Below are 16,030 nucleotides of genomic sequence, written 5' to 3'. Positions count from 1 at the left end.
TGTCTTTATCAGCGATTATCAAGCAGCATGTGCCAGAATTGTGTGGGCAGCTTCATTTTTCTTCACTTCGTCTTAGTTTTTTTCGGAACGGGACAACACGCCGGAGCCGTCAGTGTCACTCACGATTGAGCCAAGCGAGCTGTAGGGATTCACCCTGCGTGTCTGTCTCAGGGCTTAAGAGTTACTCTCTCATGACGCCTTACCATTTTAAACCTTATTTGGTTTGCAAAAGTGAAACTAAGCTCTTTCTGTGCCACTCTTTTTTTTAAGTTCAATTTTTGGATTGCATAGCTTGAGACGAAGATAAGGGGGGATATGGGGATAACTTTTGGGGACAGTGGACAGCGGATTTCACGAGGGGGTCACTAGGGGAGGGGAGGGAGCTACAGGGGGGGAGGAGGATAAAGGGAATGGAGGTGTGGAGCCCGGATGGGGTTGGGAGTAGGGGGCTGAGTTTGGGGCAGCAAGACACTCCAGAGACTTGACAGAGCTTCAAAGGGAAGTTTTCTGCTTTGACTGACAGGCCCCCAGAGTGAAGGGGACCTGGTGGCAGGCGGCATGCCTCGATCCCAGGATGCCCTGCGGTCTCCATGGCGCTCACCCCCCATCACACAGTATTCAACAGAAAGTGGGGGTCAAGATGCGTGGAATGGCTGCAGTAGATCATGGCTCCGTTTTTCACGGTGTATTGCCCTTGGACCAAGAGTGTGAAGGACATGATAGCTCATCTGAATAGGAAAGACGAAAGCTGGAATTCCAAATGAACATTTATGTGCAAACGCGTACAATTAAATTAAGAGCTTGTGGTGGCTTTTGAAGAAACCCGGTAAATCCTGTTCCTTTTTTGCATCAGTATTGCAAGTCTTCTGTTAATCAGGATAGCAAGTGTGAATGATACTACAATAAAATACTGTAGTCAATCATATACTTGAGACTAAAAATTCAGCTCTTAGAACTTTTTCTAGTTCAATTTCTATAAAAGGCCAGATATAACTGTCTCCCTTCCCTTTTAAGTCTACTATGAAAAACGTAGCGCTTACATTTCACCATGTTGTTTCATTTGTATTACTTGGATCTCACCCATTGTGCATAGAAGTCTTATTCTCATTTTCAGAGAATGACATGTGGAATTTTTTTAAACAATACTGGTGATTATTACAAAACATAGGACCATTACTTGCAAGCCGGCTCCGTGGTGGTTAGATCTGTGAGAACTAAACTGTTGAGTAGAACAATTGTTCTCCCCTTCTCACAGTATTTCTGAGAGCATCATAACAAGTGTACAGTAAATGTCTGTTTCAGGGTTAAGATAAATGACGCCATTGTTCTTGATTCCATACCTGGTTGATAGATGAGAGCAGGAGCCTGTGTTTAAATGTGTCTCAGTAAACACTGTTAGGCCTGTGTAAACAGCAGTACATCGATCAGCCCTCTATTCATGATCAGCACGTCTCCGCCTGCACTGGATTAGTCAACATACCGACCCATCTGTTTGCTCCACTGTAAACTGAGACCAATGTCAATGCCAAAGTCCTAATTGGAACACTACATGCTGTTGGGGCATGGTTTTATTACAACTAGGCACTTAAACTGATCTGTTATTACTTCCAAAAACAGATTTTCAAATTTCAAAAGGAAATTTGGTAACTAGAAAAATGAAAATTACAGTTAATATTGAACATAATATTGATTCAGGTGCTTTATATATTAAATAGAGCAAGAAAACACTCATCAAAAACAATAATCAATCCAAATCACTCCTTTGCTTCTCCAACTCCTGGAGGGAGTATCTACAATAACAAGTGTGACAGTGTGTCAGTGGAAACCCCAGATCTATGAATATCAGAATGGTGCCACTAACGGTTTCTCATCTCACTGAGCTCCTCGGAGGAATGGACAACACTGGTTGGCTAGGCAGTGCCTACTGTGTATACCAGAGAGAAGAGAGTGAGAGAGACTTCAGAGAGTGACACAGATGGAGAAAAAATTAAGAGTAGGAGAGAGAGGCATCGAAGCATAGAGGGCAGCTGCATTGTATCACCCCATTTTAGCCCATTACACTATGTCGGGGGGCCTTTCCCCCCCTCTTTTGCATGGTAATTATTTTCCAGCCCAAAGGTAGCTGCAGGCAACGTCAGCCACAGAGTCAGGGCCCACTGCATTAGCCGGCCATTGCATTATTTATTTGTGTGCGGGCAGCCGGATGGATACCCCGAATCCGCGGAGAAATCGGGGGCCTCTCAATGTCACCTCGTGCATTGTGGGAGGCAGTTGTGGCCACTTGGACTTGCACGCTTAGACAGAGAATGGCTCAAGGGCAAAATGGTGTCCAGGCATTGGAGGACACATGCGTGGGGTAGTAGTTAGGTGTGTAATGTATGCAGAAGTGGGTCAGAGGTGTAGTAACTGCCCTCGCTTACTGTATGCAAGAGTAAACTGTGGAGGGTTCATTGTGACGCAGTGGATGACCATCTAATCTAAAAGGTCCTATAGTACATCATTGAGTACCAGTGTAGTAAAAAGTATAAATAGAAGGTCATATAGTTCACACTGCCTCAAGGCTTTTTGTGTCGCTATAGATGGCCATATGCAGTCGGTTACCCCCGGGTTATTATAGGTAAATATAGTAAATACCAGTGGGCTGGGTAAGGTCACAGCATGTCAGGATTTTGTGCAGAGGTAGAGCAACAAGGCTCTTTGACGTTTGGGATGTAATAGCCTGGTGTCCCTCTCTGTACTACAGCGCACTCACAGAAGCACCCACGCACGCCTCTGTTGGACATGAACCCCCATGACATGTCAGCCCGGGCCAATCGCTTCGCAGCGCCCCGAATGACAGCTGAACCACTGTCCCTGTCATGGCTCCTCAGCGTGGAAACACACAGATGCACAAAAAACACACAGATCCGCTACAACAGCGGTGCAACATCAACATCAACATCAACTCCCGCTGGCCCCTTGGATCTATCTCTCTGTCTCCCTGATCGCCAGGCAGCTCGGCCACATGAGACGCTCAAACGGCCTTGTGACATGACAGTGACAACGTACTGATGCTCCGGAGAGCCCCCACAACACCATCCGCTGCACCCTGCTCCACGTATCCCCTCCTCCCTGTTCTCACTGCTGACCCTAAGGGAATTGATACATGTTTTCTTCTCTGCTTATTTTTCTACCAAGGCAAATGGGAAAAGCAAACACAAATGCAGAGCAAATTTACATTATTCAGTTACTTGGTGAACTTTTGTGGAGATTTGCCTCTATTAGATCATTATGTATACCCTACTCAGTTAGGTTAGGACATTTTCCAAATACACAACACTTTTACTAACAGTGGCAAAGTTAAATAGGTAGGTTTGTAAAGGGATAGATATTGTTAATGGCTCAGAATGAGAAAAAAGGAGAAAGGAAGACAGGGACGGTGAAAGAGAGTTAGACTTTGCCCGGGCGTTCCCCCTAATGCGAGCTGACACTGCTGAAGCGACCCGGATGGACGGAGGGGAGGACCAGAGTATTGCGGGCGGCAGACCTCCCAATTATTTTTCTGGCTGATAAGTGCTGGTGCTTGTTTAAGGCTGCAGCATGGATGGAGGGATGGGACAGAGAGGGAGGGATGGAAGGATGGGAGAAGAGGAAGAGGAGGAGGAGGAACAGAGGGGTTGTGGCTTGGGCTGGGCTGCATGGCTGACAGGTCTTGATCTGGCAGGATGGCTCGCTGTCACACACAACCTAAGATGGGGTTTCTCCCCAGGGCTTATACACACACACACACACACACACACACACACACACACACACACACACACACACACACACACACACACACACACACACACACACACACACACACACACACACACACACACACACACACACACACACACACACACACACACACACACACACACACACACACTGTTTACATTTCTGTACATACTGTATGGACTTCTTTGACTGACAGTCTGTGGACTCGAAGTGCATACACACTGCATTTGTAACGGGTAATTGATACTCTTTTACTTCTGTCACACGCCATTTAGAAATTCTGTAGATCCTAGAAGTCTTATCCAGACTGACAGAGAAAATACTCAACGACATAATAATACATTACATATAAATAACACAATTACATATAAAACATTAAAATCAATTTTTCAGCATAACTGAGAATAAAATTGCACACCCATTTCCTGCTTCTTTTTTAGGCCTATCATCTAAGTTATGATGCAAAGACTGAACAAATAAAAGCCATATTTTTATTTGTACCTATTTGTTCTCTAATCAAAAGAACTGTTAAGCTTATTTGCAACGCGTATTCTACAAAAACATATACACGTGAAATCGTGAGTATACCAATCATTCCTGTTGCGATGTCACGCGGCTAAATACATGGTTAAATAATACATGTTAAATCTTGCTTACTGTTGGCTTTAGGATGATCATCAGCTGGATCAATAAAGTTACTGAATCAGATGTTTACGCTGCAGTTTCCAGGATTTGCTACAGACTCAAATGATGGGCAATAAAAAAGGCTTTTCTAGTGGAAAGTGAGCCAAACTAAATATTGCTGTTTCTGTGCATATGGGTGTTAAACCGGCAGTTGGTTGTAGGTGCTTAAAAGGTTCTGTTTGAAAAGGAACAACAAGAAGAAAGCGGGGACAGAGAGCATTGAGCCGATCCTTCAAGCTCTCATTTGCTCCTGGATGGCAGTCTGTGTGTGTTGAGGCTAAATAAAGCTTAGAAAATAATGATATACTTATCAAATTATTACATACTTCAGATCAGAGATACTTCACATCAGAGAAATTGTTGCATCAATCACATCAGGCCGAATCACGCAACAGTAGTTCCTCAGTGTCAGCCCTTGTCTAAACAGCCGTGGTATCAGTGCCATGACAGCCTATAATTTGCCTCATGTTAGCTTAAATGAACGCCATAATAAGGGTTATCCGCGCAAAGTGTCATAATCCAGCGCAGAGTGGCTACATTACATTGGTGTCATCGCTGGGCTGTTAATGCCTCAGTGATCACCTCTACTGCTAACATGGCTCACAGCCAGAAAAGACTGAGCACTATCAGAGGAGATGTTGTCTCTTTGATTTCCCATCAGCCAATAAAATCTCGTTTCTCTCCCAAAGAACTTTTCTCCAACATTGCTTTTTATACTTTTTATTTCACCTCCTTTTCTGCTCAGTATAGAAAAAGAGCGAGTAAGAAAACCCTTTCTCGCTCTTTTTACAATGTGTATTTATTGAAGCTCCTTTCTTTATCTTTTTTTGATATTCTTTATGCATTGCCCAAGAGGAATTTTCTTTTGCCGAGCTGGGGTGCAGCTTCAGCAAATTTCCAGCGCTCCCGGAGTGGCTAGGGGTTTTTGTAAGTATCATTCAGGGATGCTTCTACAGGTATGGCTATATTGAGGAACAAATCGAAGTGAAAAACTCACTAACTGCTGCACTAACCTGCCAACTTTACCTATTGTGTAGCCCAGCGTATTTCCATGTAAAAACCACTCTGGGATACTTAGTTGTGCGGTTTCGAGGACCCCTTAGTGAGGAAGCCTTTGTGTGTGCCTTCTCTGAAGCAAGAGTCGCTCCTTTTGCTTTAATTACAGTAAGTACAGCAGACCCCCCAGGCTTGTTTAAACAGATCAACCAGCAGAAGAAAGAACAAAATGCTAATTAGTCCCATAATGTTGCTGACCACGCTAGTTCCTTAGCACTGCTGAGTTTTATTGACATAAGAAGGACAATAGGAATCTGTATTCAAATGACTCGCTCTGCCCTGGTGTTTGGGTGCAGCTGCTGCTGTGTAGGCTGCTACCTACCACATATTTATATTGTATTGTTCGACACATTGAAATCAGACCTGACGTGTATAGTATAGTATATAGTATAGAGTTGATATTTGTTTACCTGTTTTGTTTCACTTCTATGTGTGTCAAAGTCTTTGGGAATACAGCATTAGGGTGTGCTTTGCTCTTTTACATGTGTGAATATTGGAAAAAAGGTGTGTGTGTGTGTGTGCGTTTCCATTTATGCGTGTGTGGATGTGTCAACTCCCCATCCTGGACTTCGGTGCAATGCAGAAAGCTTCTCATGCAATCCATGTTTCTGAGCTACGAAAAGCTGTATGTGCGTTTGTGTGTCCGTGTGTGTGTGTGTAAGAGAGAGAGAGTTAGAATCAGGATCAATACTATTGACCTGTTTACCTTGGTGCCGAGCATACAGGCCAGCTCTCCGGTTTACCACTTGAAACATTAAAACCAGACTATTAGTAATACTTTGGTCCTTCTCTTTACTGATTGGAGGACCTGCACTGGGGGCACTCCACCTAACAGACACGACGAGAGGGGAGAGACGGGGGTGAGAGGTGGAGGTAAAAAAAAAGGGACCCTGAATCTAATCCTCTTGACTTAAAGCCATCGGGTTTCGCCCATGTCTCGACGCTCGCCTCTAGACCTGATGTGGTCACTCAACCCTATCGAGCTGCAGGGCATTGTGGTCCGTCCGTCTCTGCCACACTCACCCCCCTCCACCCTCAGGCGCTTTTGTGCTCCTGGCTTCCCACCTCCTCCCCCTTTCTCCTTTTCTCATCCTCCTCCCCACTACCAAAACAGAATTTCTTTAAATGCTTAATTCTTCCCCCCTTTGGCTTCCTTTTGCAAGCGCCCTCTCACTTGTTTGTCCATCGATTTTTCATCCCTCTCCAGCCGCTGCCCCCCTTCCCCCCCTCCACCACCTCCCTCTCTTCCTCTCGCCTCTCCCCCCTGCTCTCCGCCTGCATCTCCCCAGTCTCTCCCTCTCTCCTCTGTTGTTGATGCAAACTGATTTATTTATTTCTTTTAAGCTTGTTGCCCAGGTAATGTGTGGCAGGTAATGACTTTCAGTGAATCTACTTTGCGCTCTTTGAATTCTTTTTCCGACCTTTGCATCATCCAGGCCCATCTCCCAGCACATCCCCTTTGTCCCATTTGCTCTCCTACCTTTTTTTCCATTTCCCTGTTTTACCATCTCACTGTCTCTCCTACTCTCTGCCAGTGTATTTTTAATTCCCCTAGATATTGGTGGTGCACGGTACCTGCATGTGTGTGTGTGTCTCTGAAGCCCACCTGAGGAGGTGATTGACACCTGGCCCTCTCACTTTTCCATCCCCCCCCTGCCCTCCTATCTCCCCTTCTCCAGCCATTGTTTCTTGTCTGCCGGGGCTTTGGAGGAACAGTACAGGTCCCTGGGAGTTGAGAGTAAGAAAAGTAAGGTAGGGGGAGGTAGGGTTAGTTGTGGCTTAAGATTTGCCTTATTAAGTAATTTGGTGATATGCTCTTCATTCCCTAGCTTTTTTGGAGACAATTATATAAAATGAGCATTGTAATTCAGGAGGCAAAGCTAACGGCCCCTCCACACGGCGGCGTGCGTTGAAGCTTCAACGCTTCTGCCCGTTCACTTTGAATGGGGTGACATCACGCTTCGCCGAACTGCATTGTGGGAGCGCAAAAGTTGAGAAATGTTCAACTTTTGAAGCTTCTACGAAAGCGTCAGCCAATCAAATCATATGCCAGTACAAGCTCTAGCCAATCGAACCGCGTGCTTGTGTGTCCGGGCGCGGGAGATTCAGGTGATTGGTTGTTGGTCGAGTTTCAGACACGCCCGCCGGCAAGCTTCAACCCACGCCGCTGTGTGGACGGGCCGTAAAGGAGACCCTTTTGTCGCACAAAATGATCCCTGCATTACATTAACTGGCAAGGTAAGGTGAAGAGGGTGCTGAGTGTAGGCATGTTAAATCTCTATTCTCTCTTTCCCTCTGTCCATCTCTCCTTTCCCTTGCTCCCATCTTCTTCTCCACTGCGGCCCTGGTGGCTTTGCGACATTAGTATTCATAGGGGGGACTATGATGGGGGGGGGCGGGTAAATAAGGCTCCTGGCTGTTCTCCCTGCCAGCTGGCATGCTGGGGCTGGCTGTAGAGCTGGACTAGACACTTACAGAAACAAGGAGTAGGTACTGGGTAGACACGTGGACTCTGGCAAGGATTACAGTAAATCGGTCCGGGATGAGACGTCATTCATTTCCTGTACGCCTGACTTTATCGGGCTTTACCATACAGCGCTGTGCTAAAGAAGGCACTGTCTCCTGATTAGAGCCAAACGTATCCCTTAAATGAATGCTTTCAGCAAACGTCTCCCATATGGTACTCACATTTCATTATTTGAAGGACAATAAAGCAGATGGATTAAAATAGCACACTGTATGAACAAATATACATCCCACTTCTGAGTTGGTAATCAAAAAACAATAAAAGTTTATTACGCTGGGTTGTCTTTCCACTTCATGTTAATGCAGAGATAAACTTTGCAGACATTTGTTTTTTGCAGTGACATTTCCTTTCCTGAAACCCCTGAACAAAGTGAGAAGGCATTTTTAACGTTAACCTGATATCTAAGAAGAAGCAGTGTTAAACAACACAATTCTGTACTGTTAACATTTTGACAGATGTGCTTCTATGGATGAGTTGCTTTGCTTTGTGAGTGTGATGGGCAGGTGTCTGTGTGTAGAAACAGACTGCCTGGTCTCTCCAGGAGGGGACAGTAGAGAGCAGCGAGACCACATCTGTCTCCCCATTGATCCAGGAGGACATAAGGAAGGGAGAACATAAACACAGAGACCCTCATCACATCACAATAGCCACCAAGAAAGGATATAAGCTACTATAGACCAGAGGAAAGAGATGAGTCACTTTTCGATATATACAAAAAATAATGGGATCGAAGAAAATCTCATCCATTGTCTATAGTATTTCTAAATCTCACTTGGCACTTCTACACCTAGGATCACAGATAAACACCCATAGTCATACTCTTGTACTCCCTTCTGGCATAATCCAGAGGTCAGGGCAGAATTCATCACCCCTAATCATGCAGATGAACATGACCTTGGCCGGCCTTGCCACCCGGTCACATCAGCACCCTTATCCAGCCTGGCTTTGCATCTCTGATTGTGTTAAATCATGTTTCCCTAACATCAGCAGACATTGGATGGACAGCATCCTTCTCTAAGCACATCCAGAAAAAGGATAATTGCCAAGACCTTTAAAAGCCTTTCAGAAAGAAACAGGGAAATCAACATAATTCAGATGAAGGGGGGATATTGGAGATGTAAAGTTAAGTATTCCAGGCAATACTGGGGGGGGGGGGGGAAGAAAAAAAAATGCAAGAGTTTTAAAACGGTGGGTCCTTGGCATTATTATGATGATGCGTTTAACCATGCAGAGTGGGCCAGCCCATTGGAGGGCCTCTAAATGAAGAGGCTGACCTTCAACAAGCCCTCTCTCTGTTCATTAGCCACGTGGTGCTTATCTACAATAACACTGAAGAGGAGAATATGAGGCCAGCGGGTCCCGTTTACCCTCAATGATACACTACAGGTGGAAATGGGGGTCTAAATGTAGCTTAGGGTGCTGGACTTTTAACTCTATTACCCCTACCATCCGAATCTCCCCACAACTCCATTAAAAAATAAAGAAGTGTTTCAAGTGCATGAAGTATATAAAGTCAACTTTGTACTCTGCTAGTTGCTTTATAAGAGAGAGATGGAGTGAAAGCAAGTTCATTTTGAATACCTTTGTTTGTGTTTTCTATGCATTTCAGCATAATGTTTCTGTCATACATGCAACCCAGTAAGTCTGAAAGTGTGTAGTTGAGTGGAGTTTACATTGAAATGACAAAGGTGCTCTCTTCAAAATAAGCACTTGAAATACATTAGCATGTTTAGATGCAATCATTTAGATGTATGATTTATCTGTATTGATCAACTAGGTACTTTGTGTTTTTTCCTTTCCAGAGTGGACCAGCCCACTCTTGCCTTGTGACGGCTCACGTGGTGTCTCCTTTTTCTTGTGATGGTCGGCCATTCCTTTCTATAGGATTGTTGACGTAAGACCAAGAGGCTATGCTGGGAACTCGCAAACTAAAATAAAAAACAATTCTGCTCTGCTCCCTGTGTTCTTGAACAATAAAAGGAGAAATCAGTCTGATAATGTATCTACAGTATATAGGCCTCATGCTATGTGTAAGTGAAACTAAAGAGTTAGAGCTATCAACATGCAAGTTGGTGAAAGCATGTAAAAGAAAAACTTCCCTTTTTACCAGTGAATATAAGCACAACTCAACCACTGATATGGGGGTTGGTAAGGGATGGGGGGGGGCGGGGGGGTAAATAGATGAATAAAGAACAGAGAGGGGGAGAGCAGACATACAACGTGGTCGATAGTGTCAAAAGCGGATGACAGATCTAAAAGAATGAATATTGATCTTTGGGGGCCTTTACTCAGGCGACCTGTGGGAGGTCAGCCTGTGTAATTAGACCAGTGGAGGTCTAATGCTGAACTGGTGCTGGAGGAGAGGGCTGGAGGTTGGAGACAGTATCGTACTTGGACATTAGATGTGGACATAAAGACTGTTCTGAAATTATTACAAATGCTTAACTTTGTGCAACAATCTTGCCCCCACTGTCACCTACAATTTCTGTTAATCCCTTGATTTGAACTTTCTCTTTCAGAACTTCCGATGTCCTGAGTCCGGTCTTTTATCTGGAATTGCTGCAGTTTCAATCCCCAGGTAAGCTTGAAAAATATATTTTTTTATGTGAAAAATTAGTGCTGTGCCTGTGAGTTTTTGTGTGGCGGGACTTGAAGTGGTAAATGTGGGCTCAGTGCAACACGGATAAGGTGTTGTTTATTGGAGTGGGCTGGCAGTGGATTAGAGTCCATACAACCCCGGGCTACAGACACTGCTCAAACAGGATTGTGCTTGATGATGGCAGTTAGCGCTTGCTCTAAATGTCTCTCTCTGCCTATCTGTCTGTCTATCTCTCTGTTAGAAGTACACGCTTGAAACTAAGTGTGTGTGGTGCATACAAACACACCCTAGCAGACTACACAGATGCATTCCCAAGCATACACACACATAGACGGATGTACATACAAGCGTGGGCCCATATGCAGTCGTGCACACACAGACTCACACACACGTGCATGCGCTGTGTCTTTATCTGTCTGGCTGTGGATAAATGCGGGCAGCTGAGACTGAGTGTGGCTGTAATCCGTGTATCATTGGCTTTATCCACTGCAGTAGCACTGCTGATTTAGTGCTCCACAGCCTTAGTAATGGGCCCCTGACACACACACACACACACACACACACACACACACACACACACACACACACACACACACACACACACACACACACACACACACACACACACACACACACACACACACACACACACACACACACACACACACACACACACACACACTCATGTAGTGCATCCACCCCAGATACCTTGTCCTCTGTAAGGCTTTACTGCTCACTGGCTGACCCCTCAGTTCAGACACACATATGCACACATTTTTATGTAAAGATAAAACAACACACAAGTAGGGATGTATTTACAAGCAGTTCCATGAGCTCGCACACACACTCACACACTCACAGACACACACATCAGCAGTGTGGTTGTCACCGCCCGGGGACATCTCATGGTAAGGTGAACTCGGCGTGAACCTGCTCCAAACATAAATAACATCTCTCTCTCATCTCTCCCCTCAGTCTTCATACCCTCACTCTCTTCTTCTCTCGTTCTTTCTCCTAAGTCCCACCCTGGTCCTCCCTTCTAGTTTCCTTTTCATGTCAGTGGAGCAAAGTATGAGCATTAACACTAAGGGAAGTTAGGCATTCTGCGGCTCGCAGTACCCGCACAAAAACACACTCCTGGAAACACCTGAGGTCATGCCTTGAAGTACCCTTACCCACACACGGCAACGGAATGACAACATTGCCACAGTCACATCAAAGTGACTCTGCGAATACGTCAGATCATATTTTATTAGGCGGCGTCTTAGATCTTTCCTTGGCCAAAATGGCTTATGCTTCTTTTGCTTAGTTGTTGCTGCAGCAGTGTATTCGTACCGCCTCTCGGCAAAGCACCAAGAACATAATCAAAGCACATAATGCAACGTCCATCACTAATAACTTACCACCTCCCCATGTTTATAGCTGTTTATATCAGTGGATAAACCCCTTACCCTTCTTTATTGCTGTTGGTCCACATGTTCCGTCCCCTTGCTTGCACTTCCTGTTAACACACCAGGCGATTATTGATAGGCCATTCCCATTAGTGCTGTTTACCTGTCAGGGCTCACTGCACTAATGAGAGAGCTTTGTGGAGAAAAAAATGAGTAGGGACGGTTAACCGCTAATGGATGTTTACAGCCTCCCTGGATACTACTGTGTTTGCCGCCGCCACCTCTGCTGGTACCCCTATCACTAGCCGCAAACCCGTACTGGCTAATTGGTACAGCGCTGAAGAGCAAGCCCGGGCCTATTTGATTATCATGGGATTAGGATGGGAGGAGAGAGCATGGTAAGGGAAGGATTCAGATAAGTAGGGGGAGGATTGGTGTTAGACAGTGGGAGTTGCAGTTGGGGTCGAGGGCCTAATCGATATCTAGAGATCAGGGGCTTTGGAGGGGCTGAGTGCAGACATTGGAGTAGGAGCTAGATGGGGGTTTGTAGGGGTATGTACGAGGGTCACAACATCAGCCCTACGTCAAAAGGTTCTCTTAGACCACTATTAGTGCTGGTGGTGAAGGGTAATTGTGCCATTAGAGCTGTAAGTGATACTAAATGGTGCAGGTATGGTACAGAAACTACTGCGTATAGTGAACTGGCAGTGATCTAATGTAAATCTCCAATCAGGCATCTTAATAGCCGATGTATCCTTGAGAAAATCGTCCGTATCAGTATGACCAATGTGCTTAAAATATCTCAGTCTGACCAAACCAACAGCCACCTAATTCACTTTATTTGCAGAGGTTCATTCTTATGCGAGCAAGGAGTGTTTTACAGTGTTGAGCCTCGGAGGCCAGTTTCTTAATAACATTGTTGTAAAAGCAGGAGACTCTACATTGTACTTAGTTTATGCATTCTATATTGCTCTAGGATGGCAGAGTCCCCAGACAAGATCCATTTATGCTTTTATTAGATTATTAGGGAAATCTTATAAGTGCAGGATTAGCCTTGGAAGGTATTTATCTGTTTATCGAATGGCTGGGCTCATAACCTCTTTTCCTAATCACTGTCCTTTTTTCTGTTCCTTTGAGGAGACGAGCTTGATTTGCTACGTGTGGATGCTAAAAACGAAATTAAAAAAAGAACAATTGCCTGCTGGTTGAGATGATGGCAGATGAAATGTTGTGTGAGATAGTGTTTGTTCTTAGTCTCAATCAATCCACATTTTCTTCCGGATGGATTCATTTTACCATCCATTGTTAAATAAGGGGTCAAAGACACTCGGCAGAACAAAGACCATAACCTTCTTCCTCTAATTCACTTACCCATTTCTTTTTTTTTCAATTGCTTATCAGCTCTGTTTCTTCACTAATTAAAACCACGCATGAAACAAGGGGATTGTAGACACACACACACACACACACACACACACACACACACACACACACACACACACACACACACACACACACACACACACACACACACACACACACACACACACACACACACACACACACACACACACACACACACACACACACACACACAAAGAGAGATAGAGATAGTTGTGAGCTACAATTACCAGGCAGGCCTCTAGTGTCTCATTGGGTGTCTATTAAGAGGGGGGCCTGGCTCATTGTAATGATGGCAGAGTTTAATTACTTCCACCCGGCGCCTGTTGTAAAACATGCTGATAAATGAGCCAACAGGACGGCACATCATTATTTTTCTATAGTGCCAGGCTGCTCGTACATGATTATGAGAGCGGGAGGGAGGTTCCCATACCTGCAGGAGCCTGAGAGCATATTTGCTCCACATGGGAAGGGAAGAGGAAGCTATGTGGCAATATGTGTGTGTGTTCCCGATTTGTCAGTGTGTGTACATGTGTACAACAAGGAGATGAGATGTTTGATTGACCCTAAGATGCTGAATCAAAACACAATAATAAACAGTTCCACCAGCACATGGTGGTGCAACTGGCCACCCATGAGAAAGATACATATTCATAGCACACAATGGGCGATGTTATTCACTGAACACAGGACCGCTGCTGAGCACTGTATGCACTAATGCACACAATGTAGACCACATCTCACAAACAAATATACATATTCATAGTCATTAATTTCCCCCTCTTTTTTTTAGAAGGGGGTATGTGTGTACCCCCTCTGATTAATTGTGTTCCTCCTCAACCATTATTAAATCGCTGAGGCAAATATCCCCCATACAATAAATCCCTCCTGGCCCGGTATTAATCAAAAGGCACGCAAACCTAAGAGTGGTGGTGGGCAGGTGGAGTTAAAGTGCTAAATCATCTTTATTGCACAACGAGCAGGTTTCTGCATGCTCTCGGGGTCCTGTGGCACAGTGGAGTAGAGTGTATGCTGGGATTGTGGTCGGGCACTTTAGGGTCAAAGACACACACATTTTGAACTCTGTGTCATTGATTTGCCAACCTGACCAGGGCACATAGGTGAACAAAAAGGTGGCAAAATAGACTCTGAGAAAGACCCAGTGATTAGAGGGACTTTGCTGTCCCATCGACAAGTTAACCATTCATCCCCAAAAGTCAGCTAGTTATGAGGCTGTTTTATCCGTTTATGTACGAGGGGTGTGGGAATACATGTTTAACCTTGCCCACTTTAGCCTGCAACATCAAATGGCAATTCCTCCAATTAGTAGTAGGTCATACCGTGATAATAGTGGGTTACAGAATTAGAGTGGGTACCTCCCTGTCACTTCTTTCACATGTAGGCTTTGTGGGGGAGCAGCCACATGGAGCAGAGAGGGAGAATCTACCCTGGTTTTTTGAAACCTCAATTAACCTAAATGATTAGCTGCAGCCATGTAGCGCACCTCACTTGCTTGACATTTCTCAACCAAGCTAATATTAGCATAGTGACTTCATTCTATCCCTTTTGTACTTCATCACTGTCCTTTCACTGGCCACTCTCTCTTGTCTTATTGACTGAAAATGACAATGTTAGGAGTATCAGAGCCTCCTTATTTCCGTTTAGCACAAAAGTGCTGATGCTAATTTGGTGGTTGCATAATGAGATTTACATGTATTTGATTAATAGGTTGTAGGGTGGCGGTACAGCAACAGAGGCTACTGCGGTATGGGGTTTAACTTCACCGTATGTTAAATACTAATTGATTCCAATGCATTTTTAATCACTTACTAATTGGCGATTACACTTTTAAAACATGCCCTGTTGCTGCTCCGGCAGAATCAAGGGGTTGTTGAGAGTGAAGACGGAGTTTAAAGGGCATAGTCTTCTTTGTATCCACAACTAAATGTCACAGTTGTCTGTTAATGTGTCAACCAAATCAAACATGCACAGTGGTCGAGGGGTGCTAAGTGACAGGTGACCTTGGTGGCTTGATGGAAGACTGGGCTGGTATTTGAGCCCTCTGATCTTCGACTGGGAAACCCTGTCTTTTCCTGTCTAGAGACGTATGCCCAACCAATTAGACATGAAATGGCAGTGACACTCACACCCCGCTTATCAAAACAGTCTTCAAGTGTGTTGATGAATTCAAATGAAATATGCTTCTTTGATTCAAACATGTAGACAAGGACATGCACAATTCTGTCAGTATTATTTGTATCTAGGTCAACATGTGTAGTGATTGTTACAGAGGTCAAAGGAGGTTATATTTCAAGTATTACCCTTTGAATACATACAACTTCATACCAAAATCTTTTGTATCTGTCTTCCTCTTCCTCTCATCTTGTCAGGTTTGCATATCCAGAAAAAATCTATTAAATTATTATTTGCTATTCTGCCCTTACCTCTAGTTACCCCGTGTTGGACAGCCATTGGATGTCTCACAGAGGGCCCAGAAACCTGGTTGGGTTATCTGTGAGGCATCTGACCTCCCATACGCACACCTGCCCCCCTCCTACATCTATTACTGGGCCCCACAGTGTTCCATAATGTTCTGAGTAGTCAAGCATA

At 44.6% G+C, this 16,030-nt stretch overlaps 1 protein-coding gene across 8 annotated transcripts in view; it reads left to right on the top strand.

Moving 5' to 3' along the window:
* LOC307045471 (uncharacterized protein) overlaps window positions 1-16,030 on the top strand; it is a 201,430-nt gene that overhangs the window by 90,606 nt on the left and 94,794 nt on the right. For all 8 annotated transcript variants that reach the window (XR_013809929.1, XR_013809930.1, XR_013809931.1 and 5 more), the window contains one exon: window positions 10,549-10,607. Coding sequence is in view for 4 of the 8 variants with exons in the window: in XM_079691153.1 (XP_079547279.1) it covers window positions 10,549-10,607 (59 nt within the window). In the remaining 4 variants the exon portion in view is untranslated. The remainder of the gene's footprint in view (window positions 1-10,548; window positions 10,608-16,030) is intronic.

This window comes from Notothenia rossii, assembly GCF_949606895.1.
Source record: "Notothenia rossii genome assembly, chromosome: 7".
Classification (NCBI taxonomy): Eukaryota; Metazoa; Chordata; class Actinopteri; order Perciformes; family Nototheniidae; genus Notothenia; species Notothenia rossii.
The sequence above is the reverse complement of the archived record's forward strand: the minus strand, read 5'-3'. Positions and strand labels throughout refer to the sequence as shown.